The following is a 17,981-nucleotide window of genomic DNA, read 5'->3' on the forward strand; positions in this document are numbered from 1 at the left end:
GGTGATCACCCATGTGATGTCTTTTGTCAGGTTTCCACGGCCCAGGCAAAGCTGCGGTACCTGAGGATCCTGAATGAGCTGCCCACCTTTGCTGGGGTCCTCTTCAACACAGTGGGACTGGTACGGTAATTCAGGATGGGCTGGGAGGTGCTTGGCACTGGTCCTGAATGTGTGCTGGAGGGCAGAGCCAGGGGAGAAGTGGCTTCCCCGTAAATTACTTCCCTCAGCCTCTTGCTCTGCCCTGCCAGGGTCCAAGCCCACCCATGAAAGCCTTCGGAGCCTCTGCTGGCAGTATATTCAGCTCTGAGGGTCAGGGTTGGCTGTATTCTTGCCAGCCTTTTGTGCAATGAGGTGACCCACTCAATAAAGCCTGAGTAGTTTCAGACACATGCTTATAGCTTGGTCCTACCCTGGCAGCATCATGCCATCTGTCTTTGAGGAGGGCCACCCTTGACAAAGTCACTGCATTCCCTGCTTATACACACAGGGAATAACCTGGTTGGTCTCACTGTCTCCATCAGCAGAGATCCAGCCTGACCACTGCTTGTCAGCACTCAGGAAGCTGGCACCTCTACAGCCCACTCCTCCCTCATCAACATCAGAGGTATCTCCACCCTTCACCCAATCCACCTGATTTTCTCCATGGCAGGAGGAAAGCCACCTACCCAAATAGGACAATGGTGGACCCACTAAGACTCCCCACTGCCTGGCTCACCTCTCCATCCTTTTGCTCCACTTCCCATCCAGGGGTCTCCAGTCAGTGTCACCTCCCTATCATACTTCCCTTACCACCCCAGCTCTGACCACTTCCTTGGCTTCATTTGCTTTGCCCCCTGGATCCATCGCTTGCATCCTTTGCTCTGCTCTTCTTCCACCACACCTTGGAGCTCCTCACCTTGCAGCACAAAAGGCTGCCTGTGGGATGTAGGTGAAGGCAGAACCACACGGTGTCTGGTTGGTGCCATGGCTGAGCAGTGGGAGCCTGCCTGCCACACTGCCTCCATGTGCAGTGTTGGGCAACTCACCTCTGGTGTGGGTGTCCTGCATGGTTTTTTCATCTCTGGCACCAAAGCAATGATGCTGAACCTGCCTAGGAGTTAAACCACAAGTGGTAAAAAGTACTCCCTCATTCTTTTCTGCACTGGTCTGCCCAGTTCCTCTTTGCTTCCAGGTCTGAACTGAGGCATCCTTCCTGGGCAGACCAAAGTAAGAAAGATCTCTGTTTGAGGTCAAGGCTTTTGTCTTTCTTCTTTAAAATACATGCACTCCTCTGCTTCCTTCTCTCAGAGGCAATGTCAGATCAGGAAAATATGTAACATGCTCTTCCTTTTCTGTAGTGACACCAGCAGGCATCCTGCACACCTTTTGCAGATCTGCAGAGAGCTCAGGGAAAGTGGTTTGTGGTGCCAGCTTTACCTGTTGCTCTGCAAATGCCATCAGGACCGTGCCAAGCTGCCAGCATCGAGGCTTGGCTCCATGGAGAGAGCCAGGCACAGACCCATGCTGCATTTATTCCCCTCTCTCCATCTCTCTTTCTCCATGTATTCATGCTGCCAGGATGACAAGCAGCCAGCCACCATGCTTCTGGTGGGACCTCGGCACGGCATCAGTCACGTCATCGACCTGAAGACAAATCTCACCACGGTGCTGTCAGAATTCAGCAAGGTCAGCAAGATCCAACTGTTCAGGGAGAACCAGGGCGTGGCCCGGGTGGAGACAAGCATCCTGGATGCCAAGGTAAGCACGGGTGCCAGAGAGACAGACAATGGGGAGAGGGGCCAGTGTGGAGGCTGTGTTGGGGTTTCAGTGCTCACCTTTGAGGTGGCTCAGGACACAAATGTGTGCTGGAGCATCTGCTTGGAGATTTCACAGGATTCAAAAGCCTCTTTCACACTGCAGTCACAGGACACATAGGCTGCAGCATCTCCCCTACTCGTCTGGCTCCTTGTGCTACAGAAGCAGGTCCTGATGCAGAAGACGTGCAGTACATGGTCGTATTCTGGCCATGACCCAAGCACCTACCCAATGGTTCAAGCAGGGTCCTTGGGGCAGACAGGGATGACACAGGCCAGGCAGACTCTTTGGAGGCAGGATAGTGCCTTACATCTGCTCAGGGCTGGAAAGGAGCATTCCATGGACATGCCTGAGCTGGATCCTCCTTTACTCTAGATTTGCCCATGTTTGAGCATTGATTCTGGAGCTCATAGATTGGGGACAGGGTGGTGACACATGGTGTTTCCTGTGATCTTTATGCATTAAATTCAGCTTCTCTTGATGGTCTGGGGCCCCCACGGACCTGCATCTCCCAGCAGCTTCCCCCTGGCAGTGCTGAGACCAGCATTTGAGAGTGGCTAATGCTTCATAGCCAGCTCAGATGTAGGCCTCCAGGCATGCATCTTACCTCCTGCCCAGCACAGGACTGCAAAGTCCTCTTCTACTTCCCAGCATCCATGGAAGGATGGTCAGCATCTCCAGTCTGGCATCAAGGCAAGTCTGGCAGTGCTTACAGTGTACAAAGGAAGAAGAGAGGCTGCTGCTCACTGCACTGACCCAAACTCCCCAGGGCAGCAGGCATGGGGAGAGCTGCTCAGCTCCATGGGCACACTGGATGTCGAGCTGGGTGGCTACACCAGGTTGCACTACTGGCTATAAGGCTTTGCAGCTCCAGCAGAAGCAAAGCCATTGAAATGGCTTTTCAAACTGAGCATTTGTCCTTTCTGATTTACACAGCTACACACTGCTGGACTTTTTATTATTAACAGTCTTGACATTGGCAAACAGAAGCTGCCACAGCCATCTGAATGGGAATGAAAGAGGAATCCTCTAGGGGCAGCTGGATTGCCAGAGCCAGGACAAGCATTTGCAATTAAATGGAGGAGCTATCCCAGGCTGCACCTCCTCCCTGCATCAGGCTGCAGGAGCTGACAGCAGCTGCTTGCTCACCAGGCACAAGTCGACCAAAGTCATCAGGGTAATTGACTTCATGTCTCCCAACAGGGCCTGCATCCAGCCAGTGCTTTCACTGAGATCAAGACTCAACAGAGGAAAACAAATTAAAAATTAAATCAGAAAGGCCCCCAGCTGCTGCTGTGCCTGAAATCTGGCCACTGATGTTGGTGTTTGCAGGCCCTGGGCGTGCTTCCAGCCTGCCATGGAATCTGACTATGGATGTCGGTGTTCCCAGGGCCCTGGCACGCTTCCAGCTTTCCATGGAAATAAAAAGTCACCATGCATAGACCAGGTGCAGCCTTCTCCTCTGCCCCTGGAAGGAATCAAAGTCCTGCCTTCAAGCTACCCCTTCGCCTCTCTGGTGTGGGATGCTGACCCCGCTGCCTCTGAGCCTTCAGCGCTGCAGTGGTCCCAGCAGTGGGTCCCAACCCTTCCCCCAGCCAAGCATGGGGGATGTGCTGGTGGTGCAGTGTCAGGCATGTGTTTGCCAAACTGCAGTCTGGAAACGGTGGGGATCCCCCCTGAAACTGATAAGAGCAGGCACAACCAGCTTTACTCCCACTCGTGCAAGCAGTGACTGAAGATCATTGGATTTCTCCCACATGAAGACTGAGGTCCTGGAGTGATGCTGGACCTAATGGCTCTGGTTCCCTAACCTGAATTCACCTTTAGCTGAATTAAGCCATGCTGAAACACTCATCTCCTGGAAGAAAAGAAGGAATTGAGATTTCCTTTGGCTCAGTATCTGGGATGGTGCCAGCCTCAATGCCACCCAGGGCATTGCCTGTGTGCACCCAGGACAGGAGCCAGTTGGAAACACAAAAGTCAGATTCCAAACAGGCAAAGAGAAATGTATTTGCTTATTTTAACAAACTAAAAAGCAGACATCAGTTGTCCAGTGCAGTGGGCATGAGTTGGGAATCCTGAAAATTTGCTCCAACAAATTGCTAATGTGGAGGATGTCAAAAGCACCAGAAGGCTCTGGTTCTTAGAAATACCACAGAGAAAAGCACATACCCTTTAAGTAGGACTTTAAACAGCCAGATGAACTGGGAGAATAATAAATGGTTACAGGAGTGGTGCCACAGCCCGGGGTCTTGTCTACTTAGACCATGGGACTTCTGGGGCCTGATTTGGCTTCATCCCTCAGAGAAAGGGGAGAGTATCTTTGGCCATAGGCTTGCAAATTTAGTAAAGAGGACTTTAAACTAGAGTTGCTAGGGGAGGGGATCCTCAATCCATCCCACTGCCACCACTTTCAGACCCATGCCAGTAACAGATGCTCTGGTCCAGAAGGTGGATGACAGGCCAGCAGAACACCTACATTTCAACCACTTCCCTTGAAAGTAAACCAATTGCTTGGGTCAGAATAATATTACCCAGCCTCTGCTTGAGTGTTAATGCACTGGAAAGCTGGTTTCTCAGTTATCACACATCACAAGCTACCAGATATGCTGACAACACTAAGCAGCTACTCCAGTTTCTGTTTCTTAAGTTTCCATAAATTGTATCTGAATGTCTGTTATTCCTACTCTACAAAGCTGTGGTGGAGGAGGGGAACAATATAAATGTGTGAAAAGCCTGAGATGATTCCTCCTGACTCAGTTTGTACTGCTTGTGGTTGCCAAGAAGATATAATAAGGCTGTTCCTTGAAAAAAAAGGTTGTTGTTTGTCATCCCTAGGCAATATGCTGATTCAGTATTGGATTTCTTAAACAGATTGCAAGAAAAGTGCAGGACTGACCTGCATTTATACACATGTGAAGATCATGGTTGCCCAAATTAATTTAGTAATTCCATCCCTACTCCAGTCCTCTGTATACAAACTGGAAACTGGTTGAAGGACAGAAGCCAGAGCGTTGTAATCAATGGGATGGAGTCTAGCTGGAAGTCTGTTTCTAGTGGAGTCCCCCAAGGGTCAGTAGTGGGACAAGTACTGTTCAATGTATTTATTGATAACCTGGATGAGGGAACAGAGTGCACTGACAGCAAGTTTGCTGGTGACACAAAGCTGGGAGGAGTGGCTGACACCCCAGAAGGCTGTGCTGCCATTCAGAGGGACCTGGACAGGCTGGAGAGTTGGGCAGGGAGAAGTCTAGTGAATTACAACAAGGGCAAGTGTAGAGTCTTATATTTGGGTAGGAACAAGCCCAGGAACCAGTATAGGCTGGGGACTGAGTTCTTGAAGAGCAGTGAAGGGGAAAGAGACCTGTGGGTGCTGGTGGATGGAAGGATGACCATGAGCCAGCAATGTGCCCTTGTGGCCAAGAAGGCCAATGGCATCCTGGGGTGCATTAGAAGGGGGGTGGTTGGTAGGTGAAGAGAGGTTCAAGAGTCCAACATGATATCCTGGTCTCTAAATTGGAAAGACATTCGATGGATGGACTATTTGCTGGCTCAGGAACTGGCTGGATGGTAGCACTGGGGGGTTGGAACTGGATGCCTTCCAACCCAAACTGTTCTGTGATTCTATGAAGTATTCACAGAGGGGATGGACGCTCGCCAGGGTGTCAGCTACAGCCTGATGCAAAGATGTAGGCAAGACTTGGACCTTCCTCAGGACACAGCAACACAAGGGGACACAGCACCACCAGTGAAATGGAGAAGAGACACCTCCATGTTTTCAGTCTGTAGAGATACCTGCCCATCCCATGGGACAGTGCAGATAACAAGGAGGGCATTCACTCAGACAGGAGGTGTCTGCTTAAACCCTTCAGGAGGAAACGCTGCTGCAGAAACCTGAAAGTCTGCTGCCAACAAAGACCTGTTGGACAGATTTAGAGACAGGTTTATTGATCAACAAATGGTAATTAATGGTACTAATCACAAGCAGCGTGGTATTGATAAAACTGAGTTAATAATACTTCGAGGGAGGGAAGTAAAATTCGATGTACAAGTGAAAAATTGACTGCTGTCTCATTAGGCCTGGCTGCCTATATTATTAACCATAAACTTGGCAGTGCACCTCAAGTAAACCAGAGAACATAAATTATTTAAATTCAACTTTCGCTTTTCTACCTCATTACAGCAAAGGGAGCCAGATAAGATCCAAAGGAAAAGTGAGGTGATTAAAAGGAAATACACATAAGATTAAGGGTTATAGGTCAGCTCGTAAGTTAATTTAAAGATGAGGACTGCTAAGATCCTATAGCATAACCCTGCCCATAAAGATTCCACCAAATGTTCTTCATTCACCTTTGCCTCAACAAGAGAATATCCTCCAGAAAGACACTGAGGTTTGATTTAAAAGTAAGGCCTAATAGAAAAAGCACTATATACATAGTAAGCTAATGGAAAACTCATCTCTTATATCCAGTATAAATCTATTTTCTTACTTGCCAGGGAAACTGGTTGCCAAGCAGGAAACTTGAAGTGAAAAAAATTCCTTTTCTTATTAAAAATAGAAAATCTAGGAAACCAGAATGAGTAGAAGATCAAAACATCATTAATTTCCAGATGATTTTATGCATTTAGATAGAGAAAGAGCATTATCTATAAAATTTGCTTCTTCTCATGTTGGCATATTACATACCAGAAATTAACCTTCACCTCTACATCCTGCTGGGAAGCTGGTGTTTTGCTGTTTTATAGCAGTGGTATCATCTCAGTGAGTTTGCTTCTGTGTAAAACCAGCTTCCATCCTACAGGTGCTGCTGCCCTGACAAAAATCGGGTATTTCTGCTCTGTCATCCCGGGAAAACAAAGCCCTTGGGGCCACTGAGGTATGGGCCCTCAGCACTGTTTGCAGCAAGACCATGCCAGGGAGGAGGAGGAGGAAGAGGAAGGGCTGGTAGGCATTAGACACACCATCAGTGCAAGGCAGGGGGATAATTGGAGGGTTATCCTGGTTAGTGATTTGTTTGCCACCTGTGATTAATACAATCTCCCGATGAAGAGCTTGGACAAAAGTACTGCATTTTGTGACTACTTCCAAAAAAAATCAGTGCCAATGAGGCAGGGAGCAGATCTTGCAGGATTGGCACTTGTTTTGCTGCTGCTGAATCCTCCCTGCCTTATGGCTTCTCACAGAAGTCTCTCTGCTCTAAAGCACAAATGAGTTTAGAAAACTTAGGAAGATTCACAGTTTTCCAGATTGCTGCTTTTTTGTCAGGTCTGGTTGAAATTAATCACTGAGTTAAAAAAATTATATGTGGAGGCAAGGTTGTTGCATGAGCCCCTTGAAGACCAGACCTTGGTGACCACAGGCACAAGCCCTCAGTGCTTTTTGCAGGATGTTTCCAAACTAAGGAGGTCAGTCCCATTCACCACAAGACATGGGTATCACATGGAAGCCCAAAGCACAGAATACAGTCCTGTGTTGTTATTATTTAAAGCAGCTCCCTGCAAAGCTGCCCTGGATTTACCATTTAAAACACTTAGCAACATTACTTGGAATTTTTTCATGAAGCTGTTCAGAAAGTCAATGTTTGCTAAGTTCACCAGTGCCTGGCTGTCACCACGAGATCTCATTTGCCTTGGCTGCATGGAACAGGGTGACCATGATTGCAAATGTCTAACATATCCATTAACTGCCATCACTGACAGTTCCTCTTTGTAGTCTGATTTCCCAAGGAAACAAAGCTACAGTAGTTGTGTTGCTTTTTTGCCTCTTGACCCCAGAAATCACTTTCATATCTGTTGGCTGCTTTCAGGGAGATGTGTCAGCAGGTTGGAAGTCTTGAAAGCAGCTGAGCTGCTAGAGTCTCAGCAGAATTGCCCAGGTGGGTGAAAAAGAAGGGATTGAGTCTTGTAACCCAGTGTAGGAAAGAGTCAGACCTCAGACAGTGAGCAGCAGAAAAGCCTTCTAGGCCAGGGAAGAAGCACAGCCCAACAGCAGCAGTTTTGTTCATATTTACTATCTCTTTTAACAGCCAAATAATCTATCACCAGGACACAGCCCATGCAGCACGTGCTCCCAGACCATGATGAGCTCAGCAGAGTGCTACCAGCAGCATGGCTTTGAGCTGCCCCTGAAGTGGATTAGTCCCTAATAAAAATATTTGAGTGCTTGACAATTATAGAAAAACTCTCATTGCATTTGCTTGCCAGGATGTGAGAGTAATCATTTCTAAGGCCCCTTGCAGAGTAGTAGTGCTAATCACTATTAAGATACCTCTTTTTCAGAGCAGAGTGGTACAAGCAGTGCCAGCATGCCATGCACTGGTTCCTGGAAGCCAGTCTGGAAGCTGGGCTTGCTTAGGGACCTGGCAGGGAGCTTGCAGCATCTTGGTGCATTGCATGTGTTTTATTTGTAGGCAAGACACAGCAGTGTGGTTGTGTCTCAGTCCTGTCTTCCTTCATGAGGACTGATCCACGATGCTGCTTCACCAAAAACCTACAGTCCCATTTCTGGATGCCTGAGAACATCTTGAAGCAGAGGTACCTGAGTAAATATGGAAATAGGGCTGGGTCTCTGAAGTACTGGTTGCCAGCTGGTGTACCAGGGCTGCACCACTGGCTGAACATCATGTAAAGACTGGGAGGTAGTGAAGGTCCATGACTTTGTGCCATTCAGCTTTTGTGTCCCCAAGAGGTAGTTGTAAATCTCTAGTGTGTGACTCATATGTGGTGGAAACTACCCCCTAGTTTTAATTTTGAAAGGCAATTCTCAACCCATCTTGGCTTCTTCATTTAATCTCCCAGTAGTGGAAACTCATCAGCCATTGCCTTCCTCCTCTTGGCATTTGCTTCCTTTCTTGTTGCTAGCACTCAAACTCTCGTTGCTGCATAACAGAGGGGGGAAAATGTGCAGATGTCTTTTTATTCAACAGATGGCTTGAAAAACCCAAGAAGGCTTAGTCCTGTGTAGAAAGCACTTGTTTTAAGGATGCTTCTTATGGCAGATCTGGAACATATGGTTTCCTTTCATCACTTATGTCAAGACAGGAGCTGGGCTAAGAGGTGTCACCCCACCTCACCACTGCATGCCTGCCTCCTTCAAGCTATGTGGAGGATCTCTTCTCTCCTTTCTTTCTATCTTGATAATTTCATTTTGTTCTGTGTCACCTCAGATTTATTTTCCATGATCCAGGAATTACAGAAAGAGCCTCCTCAGGCAGGAAGGGGCAGAGCCTCTCAGCAGAGCATGTTTGCTTGTCAGATTATTTCTCTTCCACATTGGGTTATATCTTTTCCTTTCTCTTTCTGCACAGCAGCCAAGGAGGGAACTTCTTTACCCTGTCCCTAGGAGGAACCAGGCCAGGGACTGCCTTGGCTTAGGTATCATGCATGGCTCTGCCTAGGGCTCGTGGCTTCACAACCAGGTTTATTGTGTTCTGTGGTCCAGAGTCTTCCTTTGCAGAGTTAGCTTGGTGACTGTAGAAAACGAGTGTTGAGAAGAACACAGAACTGGCCAGTGGGTACCAGCAACCTCCTATGGTTATGAAACAAGAAATCTAAAATATCTTTAACAGTTTTCACACTGCATAGATTTAAGGGATTTCTAAAACAGGTTTGGTTTGCCCTGGATGTGGTAAATGAGTACTTCTGACTCCTGAAGGGCTGTCACTGTGCAAGAGACCATGGCAGGAGGGACAGTCCAAGCCACAGCAGTAGCTAAACATTGCACAGTTGGCTCAGATAAGCCCTGTACCTGGGTACAAAGGCCTTTTATGTAGGGGGCAAGGGCAGATGATGGCTAGAGCTACTATGCAATAATTTTATTGAAGGCACTGTCAATTTTTTTCCCATCTCATGATGTGTGCTGGCACGGGATACTCTGCACAGTCAGATCCCAGCAGTGCATGGGCTGAGAGTGGATTCCACCCTGACAGCTTCCCCAGGCTAAGTAACCTCCTTGGGACAAGACAGGAGTCAGGTAGTGGTGTCTGCTGCTAGATGGTACAGTAACATTATATGTGGCACACAGATCATGTCTGATTTTTTTCTTCTCTTCAAAGCAAAGACTTTTTGTAGCGTGAAAATAAATGCTCTCCTAAATGAGAAGACACCATCTGCTCTTAAGCCCAAATTTAATTTCCCAAAGAGTTAGATTTAAGTACGATCCACAAGCTCAAAACTGTGGTTAGGGGAGCCTGTAATGGTTTTTTGCCCCTTCTGTATCTTGCTGTAAGCAAATGTCTTCATTTATGGGAGGGTAACATGGTGCCTATTGTGAAACAGGGGTTCTAGCAGCTGGAGATCCCACAAATTCCCTGATCTCCCCAGGGCTTGATGGTTAAACTGGTCATTGCAGGTAGGCCTAGAGCATTGACATGCAGTCAGTCAGAGAGCAGTTGTATGGGGGCCCTGCCATGCACTGCCTGTGTCCTGTGGGGGTCCAGCTCTTTCATCATCCTTAGGAGAGTCAGCAAGCAGGAATTACAGCAGCAGAGGTGTTTTCTCGTGCACAGCCATTTGCTGGGTGATCTGGAACACCTGGCTCTTTTTTCCTGTGTGGCTGCTAAAAGTGCCAGCCACCTCACCTGTTATACCAGTGCAGGGCTCCGGCAAAACCACTTTGGAGCACTGGTCCTGTGTCAGCTGAGCTGCATGGCCCTCATGCTCTTTCCCTCTCTTGCCTTCCAGCCACTGGTGTTGCTGATGGAGTGGCCTGAAGCCATCAACTTTGCTTGCCTGATCGCTGGCTACTGCCGTCTCCTGGTGGACTCCAAGAAGATGATATTCTCCAGGACTCCAAGCCACCCTCTCCCACCTCAGATTATCAAGGCAGGTATGTTTCAGCCTCTGCTTTCTGTGTGAGTACCTTCCCCAGCCTCCTCCTCCTTCCACCCAAAGCTCTGCAGCATTAGAAAGAAGGGTTTCGCTGGCACATCCCCTCTGCTACCATTCCCCTGAGCTACCATTCCCCCTTTTAACCAGAAAACAAGGAGCAGGGAGGGAAGTCCTCATTTTGGGTAACCTCTGACTTCTGGTGTCATCTTGGGCCCTAAACACTCATTGCAAGTGTTGTTCTGGCAGCTCCTACAGCAGATCTAGGAGGTGCAGTCTAAAATGACCAATAATGCTGGGTCCTCACGTTGCTGTGCATTGCTGCAGGGATGCAGCACATGCATCCCTGAGACCACCAGCACAGCTCCAGAGGCTGGGTGAATGTACACACTCAGCCAGGGGCTGCTCTCCTGCTGCCTCTGGACACTGCTGTTCTCACCAGTGGGTATCTGGGCTGCACAGGCAGCTCTGAATGCACGGCTGCTATGCTAAGTTCTTAAATTAGGAAGGAAACTTTGGCATCCCAGCTTTTCAAATATCCAGACGGATGCAGGGAGCAGAAGGATAGCCTGGGCACAGAAGGAGACCAGAACAGCTAAAGACAGGTTCTGTCCCATCAGGCATCAGTGCTCTGTTCTATGAAAATGGGTTGCAAGTGTGAGTCAGCCTCAAATTGAGGATTCTTAAGAGTGATTTCAGGCAAGGGTAGTCCTTCCCTGGGTCATGTCACACTCAAATGGGTTACAGAGACACATGACCATGGTGAGTCAGAGGAATGCAGTAGGAAGAGGAGAGCATCCCAAAACATCCCCAACGGCTTGGAGGGAGGCTGATGGCACCCAGAGTTACTGATGACTCAGGGATTGTCACAGCACATGTGAGTGGTGCTTTTCCTCAGTGTGGCAACAGTGACAATAACAGGATTTTTCCTCAGGGAGATTTTGCTTTGCGGGCATAGTCCAGACCTGTGCCAAAAGGAGTAGTAAATTGCCCTTTTCTTGACAGTGTCAAGAAAGCAATATCACACTGCAGGGGGCTGGAGTGAGTATGAGGGAAAGTCACAGTGTGAGTAGGGCAGCAATGGACAAATGGATCCATAGTCTTCATAACAAAGAACCAGTCCCTCTCTGGATGGCCTGGTCTATTCTCATGGGAGTGGAAAAGTTTCTCTGCAGACCCAGTACACTGCAGACCCAGTTTAAGCATCCTTCAGAAGAGCTGAATTTAGTGTTTTTTGAGAAAACAAAGTCTGCCCACAGTTCTGGTCTCACTACAGCTGCAGGGGCTGCTGATCATTAGCACATCTCTGCAGGAACAATAAGAAAGCCTCACAGAGAAGAATCACAGGCTTTGACTTTCCAGGATGCAGGCAGAATCTTAAATGTAAAATCAAGCCCTGCCTCTGCTTTTTGTCTAGAAGAGGAGCACATCCATCTTCCCTGAGGCACAGTAAAACCTCCTGCTGAACTGCAGACATTTTTAGAAATGCATGCTCTGTCCAAATGCTGTCAGTTAGAGCCATCTTTCCACATTTTCCTGTTGAGCCTTATGCCATATCCTTGCCCTCCACAGAAAAGGTTGTGCCATGCTGGAGTGGTGCAGGCAATTCACTCCCCTGCCATTTCCTCTCCCTGCTCTCACCAGCAGCTACTGCCAGTTAAGCAGCTCATGTCCTTGATTGCTCTCGAAGCAATTCATCAGGACTTTCTCTGCTGGAGCATCCAGCAGCTGGATTATAGATTCCAGGGTTTTGACCCCATTCAGCAACAGGCCCTGGCTCAGCATCAGCAGCTTGCAAGGCTGTCCAAGCAGGGCAGGATCCTAGCACTGTCTAGGAGGTGTCAGAGGTGTCCAGCTTTGGGAAATCCTCTGCTTCAGCCACTGCCACCCCACCACAGCCCAGTGCTGGACACGTAGCCCCAGTTGTGGCAGAACACAACTCTCAGTTATGAGCACCAGTATGTCCATAAAAGAGAGATATTGTTTTGATTGGGATTTTATCATTGCAGATGATGAACAGTGTAATACAAATGTTTGTTTGGGGAGACAAACTGTCCAATTTGTTGAGCTAATTAATTTAATTAGGATTTATTTCATTTAATTTATACTTGGTAAGACAGAGCCTTCATCCCCTGGCAGCCATTCTCAGCACAGCTGCACAATTCAGCTTGTAATGCAGACAGATTCCCCTCTTGAGGGCTGGACCAGTGGCCAGAAGATCAAGGAATATTTCAGCAGTTTGCCTCATGCAAGGGAGCAAGGGGAGGCTATTGCAGGAACATGATTAACAGCAGGAGCAGAGGGCTGTCTTGGATCTAGCCTGATCCAATAGCTGTCAGCCAGACAGAAAAAATGGATGGGTCACAGACTCAAGGGGCAAGGGACTAAGGGAGGGGTGTCTGTCACAAAAAGTCAGCCAAGCTACATTGGACATCTCCCCAAGAGGCAATATTGCACCGTGTTCAGCTATCTCCTGAGGAAAAACTGCTTGGTCTGGCCAATGTTATGAAAAAAAGATGACAAGTCCTTCTTGACAGTCCTTTCTTCACAGAAACTGGCTGACTAAGGCTGTAGGTCCTTGTTTGTGTGCATGCAGGCAGGCTGCTCCTGCTGCCCTCGAACATGCTTGGTAGCTCAGTGATACAGCATCGACATCCCCGTGTCTCAGTGATCACTGGGCTATCAGCCCTCCTCTGGTTCTGCCCAGCTCTGCCTCCCAGCAAACTCCTGGAATCTTGCTTCTCTCACTGCTGCTGTCACACAGCACAGAAACAACACATTTTCCCAAGTAGCCAAGGTGGATAGAATTGTGCTCACCCTTGTCTGAGAGGTGTGTGTCAAGAGAAAGGGGTCAGTTTTTGTTGGTGGGACAAGGAATAATGAGCATAAGCTAGAACATAGCAAGTTCTACCTCAACATGAGGAGAAACTTCTTTACTGTGAGGGTAACAGTGCACTGGCACAGGCTGCCCAGAGAGGTTGTGGAGTCTCCTTCTCTGGAGACTTTCAAAACCCTGGATTGTGTTCCTGTGTGGCCAGTCCTATGTGATCCTGCTTTGGCAGGGGGGTTGGACTAGAGGATCTCTGGAGGTCCCTTTCAACTCCTAACATTTTATGAGTCTATGATTCTGTGATTTACTGCAGATCGTCTAGAAAAGAGACAGGGGGGGAGATGGAGATTTGTTTGATCAGTTGTGCTGCTGGTTCATGGTGTCATTGATGTAATTCCTTGCAAAAAAAAACAGCCTCAGGGTCAATACTTTCTTATCATAAATGTCATGATATATAAATTTATGAAATTTCTGTGATTAAATTCTCTACCACATAATTATTTGGGATACAATGGAGCAAACCACACAAGGAGGTGTCCTGTTCCATCAGTCTGCCACTGGGTTTTTGCTGACTGGAGTTTAAGTGCTTTTAAGTCCTGTCCAGCCACCCTCTAGACCCTTTTGGCCTCCATCATTCCATATCTCATCCACACCTAAGAGCCCGACAGTTTAGTTTAGTGAGCTCAAACAGCTCCTTGTTATTGGGAATCCAGATTTTATTGATTTAGGAGAAAACGGCACATCAGCTTCTTTGATACTGCACAAGCTGGCCATCTTCCATGTCTGTCATGTAAATGTCATGTATGTGCCTCTCCCTTCTGCCTCCTCCATATCTTTCCTTTTCTTCTTAGAGGAGAGAGGGGTTGATGTCTCAGAGCCAGAAGGTCCCTTGTCTTCAGTGTCAGCAGTCCCCTCAGTGTCAGCAGTTATCCCCCAGGACTAACCCATTCCTCTAGAGAGACCTCACATATTTATGTCAGGAGGCCAGGGCAAGTGTGGCACATCCAAAGCTGCCCATGGGAATGTGCTCCCATAACACACACATTTATGAATGTTGCTATGGTTACCATTTTTCTGCCTTAGAGGAGTACAGACAAGCTGATCACCTGAAATCCCCTCCAGCCCAGGATCTGCTTGAGGAGTTAGTCAGCTGGACCCCCAGAAAACTGCCCTCAGGGACAAGGGAGCAGAACAGAGCTGGCAAATCTTTAAGGACACTTTCCATAAAGTGTAAGAGCCCCTGATTCCCATGTGTTAGAAACCAGAAAAGTGAGGCAAGAGACTGGCATGCGGGAGTCAAGATCTGCTGGTGAAACTAAAGAGCAGGAAGAAGGAAATCCACTGGCTGTGGAATCAGGGACAGGTATCCTGGGAAGAATATAGGGATACTGCTCAGTTGTGCAAAGTTCAGGAAGTTCAGGAAGGCCACGGCATGGCTGAGGCTGAATTTGGCAAGGGACACAAAGAATAAGAAAGGATTCTATAGGTATGTCAGACAGAAGAGAAAGGTTCCAACCCTGATGAACACAACAGGCAAACTGGTAACAGCAGGTGAGGAGAAGGCTGAGGTACTCAGCAGCTTTTTTGCCTCAGTCTTTACTGGCAGCTGCTCTTCCCACACCTCTCAAGTGGATGCACCACAAGACAGGGACTGAGGGAGCAAAGTCCCTCCCACTATAAGAGAAATTAAGATTTGTGACCACCTGAAGAATCTGAACATACATAAATCTATGGGACCTGATTAAATGCATCCTGAAGTCCTAAGGTAATTGGCTGATGTAGTTGCCAAGCCACTATCCATGATATTTGAAAAGTCTTGGCAGTCAGGTGAAGTTCCCAGTGATTGGAAAAAAGGGTAACATTGCACCCATATTTAAAAAGGGTAGAAAGGAAGACCCTGGGAACTACTGACCTGTCAGCCTCACCTCTTTGCCTAGGAAGATCATGGAACAGATCCTCCTGGAAGGTATGCTAAGGCACATGGTGGACAGGGAGCTGATTTGAGACAGCCAGCATGGTTTCACCATGGGTAAGTCCTGCCTAGCCAACCCGGTGGCCTTCTTTGGAAGGAGTAGCTGCATCAGTGGACAAGGACAGTTCTACTGATGTCATCCATATGTCTTACTTCTGTAAGGCCCTTGCCACTGTCCTCCATAACATTCTTCTGTCTAAATTGGAGAAATGGTTTTGCTGGATGGACTGTTCAGTGGATGAGGAATTGATTAGATGGTTGCATCTAGAGGGTAGAGGCCAACTGTGTGCTGTCCAGATGGAGGTGGGTGACAAGTGGTGTCCCTCAGGGGACCAGACTGGGACCAGTGTTGTTTAATATCTTCATCAATACATAGATAGTAGGTTTGAGTGCACACTCGGCAGATTTGAAGATGACACCAAGTTGAGTGGTGTGGTGGACATGAAGGGATCCCATTCTGAGGGACCTGCACAAGCTTGAGAAGTGGACCAATGTGAACCTCATGAGGTTCAACAAAGCCAAGCAGAAGGTCCTGCACCTGGGTCAGGTCAGCCCCCAGCATCAGTACAGGTTGGGGTATGAAGGGATTGAAAGCAGTCCTGTGTAGAAGAACTGGGGGATACTGGTGGATGAAAACCTGGACATGAGCCAGTGATGGGCACTCACAGTCCAAAAAGCCAACCACATCCTGGGCTGCATAAAGAGAAGCATGACCAGCAGATCGAGGGAGGTGATTCTGCCCCTCTACTCTGCTCTGGTGAGACCTCACCTGAAGTTCTGTGTCCAGCTCTGTAGTCCTCAGCACAGGAAAGACATGGACAAAAATGATCGGGGGGGTGGAACACCTCTCCTATGAAGACGGGCTGAGAGAGCTGGTGTTGTTCAGCCTGAAAAAGAGAAGGCTCCAGGCACACCTTATTGCAGCCACTTAAAGAGGGCTTATGAGAAAGATTGGGACAGAATTTTTAGTAGGACCTGTAACAAAAGGACAAGGGGTAATGATTTCGACTCAGAAGGTAGATTCGAACTAGGTATAAGAAAATATTTACAATGAGGGTGGTGAAACACTGAAACAGTTCCCCTCTCTAGGTTGTAGGCACCCCACCTCTGGGAACATTCAAAGTTAGATTGGATGGACCTCTGAGCAACATGATCTAGTTGAAGATCTCCCTGCTTACTGCAGGGTGTTTGGACCAGATGGCTTTTAAAGGTGCCCTCAAACCCAAACCATTCTATGATTTGCATGTGCAGGATATCACTTTCTGCATTCATTGCTGGCAGATAGGCCCATTGGATTGCAGAAGATGTTTTTTCAAAAGCCCAGCCAGGTGGCCTGGCTGTGCTTCAGAGAACACGTGTGTCCTACTGCAGTCCAGGACGCTGTCTGGAGGGCATAGAGCACATGGCTGCTCCTCCAGGGTGAGCACACACTCTCTTATGTTGTTTTTACTTCTTTCGGGTGCTGCTACTAATGTGCCAATTATGGTTTTGGTTTAGATTACATCAACTCACACAACCTCCACCGTCCTGCCGTGGCAGGTAACATGGGAAAGAACGAGAGCGGGTTGGGGGGTGGCTCTGCCACCAGTGCTGGAGCAGCCAAGGCTCCGGCCACCAGGACTTCAGACTCAGAACTCATCAGCTTTTGCTACCTGCACATGCGAGAGCAGAGGAAGGAAAGAGAGAGCAGCATAGATATCAATGAAAATCTGATTTTTTTTGAAGAAACTCGTCCCAGGACCAAATCCGACCCCACTTCCAAAAGCTCTGGCCAAGGCTATAATGGGACCACCAACAAATATGACCCAGATGGCCTTGACCAGGACAAGCAGGTGAGCAGGGGCAGGGCACACACCATAGACACCCACCTGCGGAGTGACACTTTGCACTTCTACTGTGAGTCCTGCCAGGCCAAAATTAAGAGCCAGCTGGCATCCTGCAAGGGGGGCAAGCCCAGCAGCACCCGGGACAATATGGTGGATTTGATGTCACTTCCCCCTCCTGGGAGCGATGAGGAAGAAGATGAAACAACATCCCTGCTCCCTGCCATTGCTGCCCCCCCTCCTGGCTTCCGAGACAACAGCTCAGACGAGGATGACCCCAAGCGCCGGGCAGCTGCCCAGAGCCAGGAGCAGAGCCGGCACCTCTGTGGCATCCTCTATGATGAGATCCCTGTCACACTGATAGACAATGTGCAAACATGGACGGTCCAGGATCATGCCCAAGAGCTGGATGATGCCCTGGTGTCTACCCTGCAGGCACTGGAAGCCCTGGCTGCTTCAGAGGATTGTCCACATCCCCCACCACAGCAGACAGCAGGTATTTCAATGGGTGTGATCTTTCTGTTTTTTCCCTATAGCCTTTCTTTCCTATGGTACATCCTTTCCTTTAGCCTCCTCCCCTTCTATATGTGATTGTTGAGTAGCTTCAGTAAAAACTAAGTGGTAGCAACAGGCTCTAACAGGAGCAGCCAACCTGCTCCTCAGATTTCTAAGAAACTGATGTGGGACTCCTCTTTCTGGCAGTAGCTGAAGGAGTCTCTTGGTTTTCCCATATCTG

At 48.3% G+C, this 17,981-nt stretch overlaps 2 protein-coding genes across 2 annotated transcripts in view; both read left to right on the forward strand.

The window, feature by feature from the left end:
• The window catches only part of FRMPD3 (FERM and PDZ domain containing 3), a 49,629-nt gene that overhangs the window by 24,989 nt on the left and 6,659 nt on the right, over positions 1-17,981 (forward strand). Inside the window, exons 11-14 of the mRNA XM_071757500.1 lie at positions 31-120; positions 1,558-1,737; positions 10,477-10,621; positions 16,920-17,741. Coding sequence (XP_071613601.1) covers positions 31-120; positions 1,558-1,737; positions 10,477-10,621; positions 16,920-17,741 — 1,237 coding nt within the window. The remainder of the gene's footprint in view (positions 1-30; positions 121-1,557; positions 1,738-10,476; positions 10,622-16,919; positions 17,742-17,981) is intronic.
• The window catches only part of LOC139802384 (thymosin beta-15A homolog), a 70,756-nt gene that overhangs the window by 24,606 nt on the left and 28,169 nt on the right, over positions 1-17,981 (forward strand). The gene's annotated exons all lie outside the window — the stretch shown is intronic.

This window comes from Heliangelus exortis, chromosome 14 (assembly GCF_036169615.1).
Source record: "Heliangelus exortis chromosome 14, bHelExo1.hap1, whole genome shotgun sequence".
NCBI lineage: Eukaryota > Metazoa > Chordata > Aves > Apodiformes > Trochilidae > Heliangelus > Heliangelus exortis.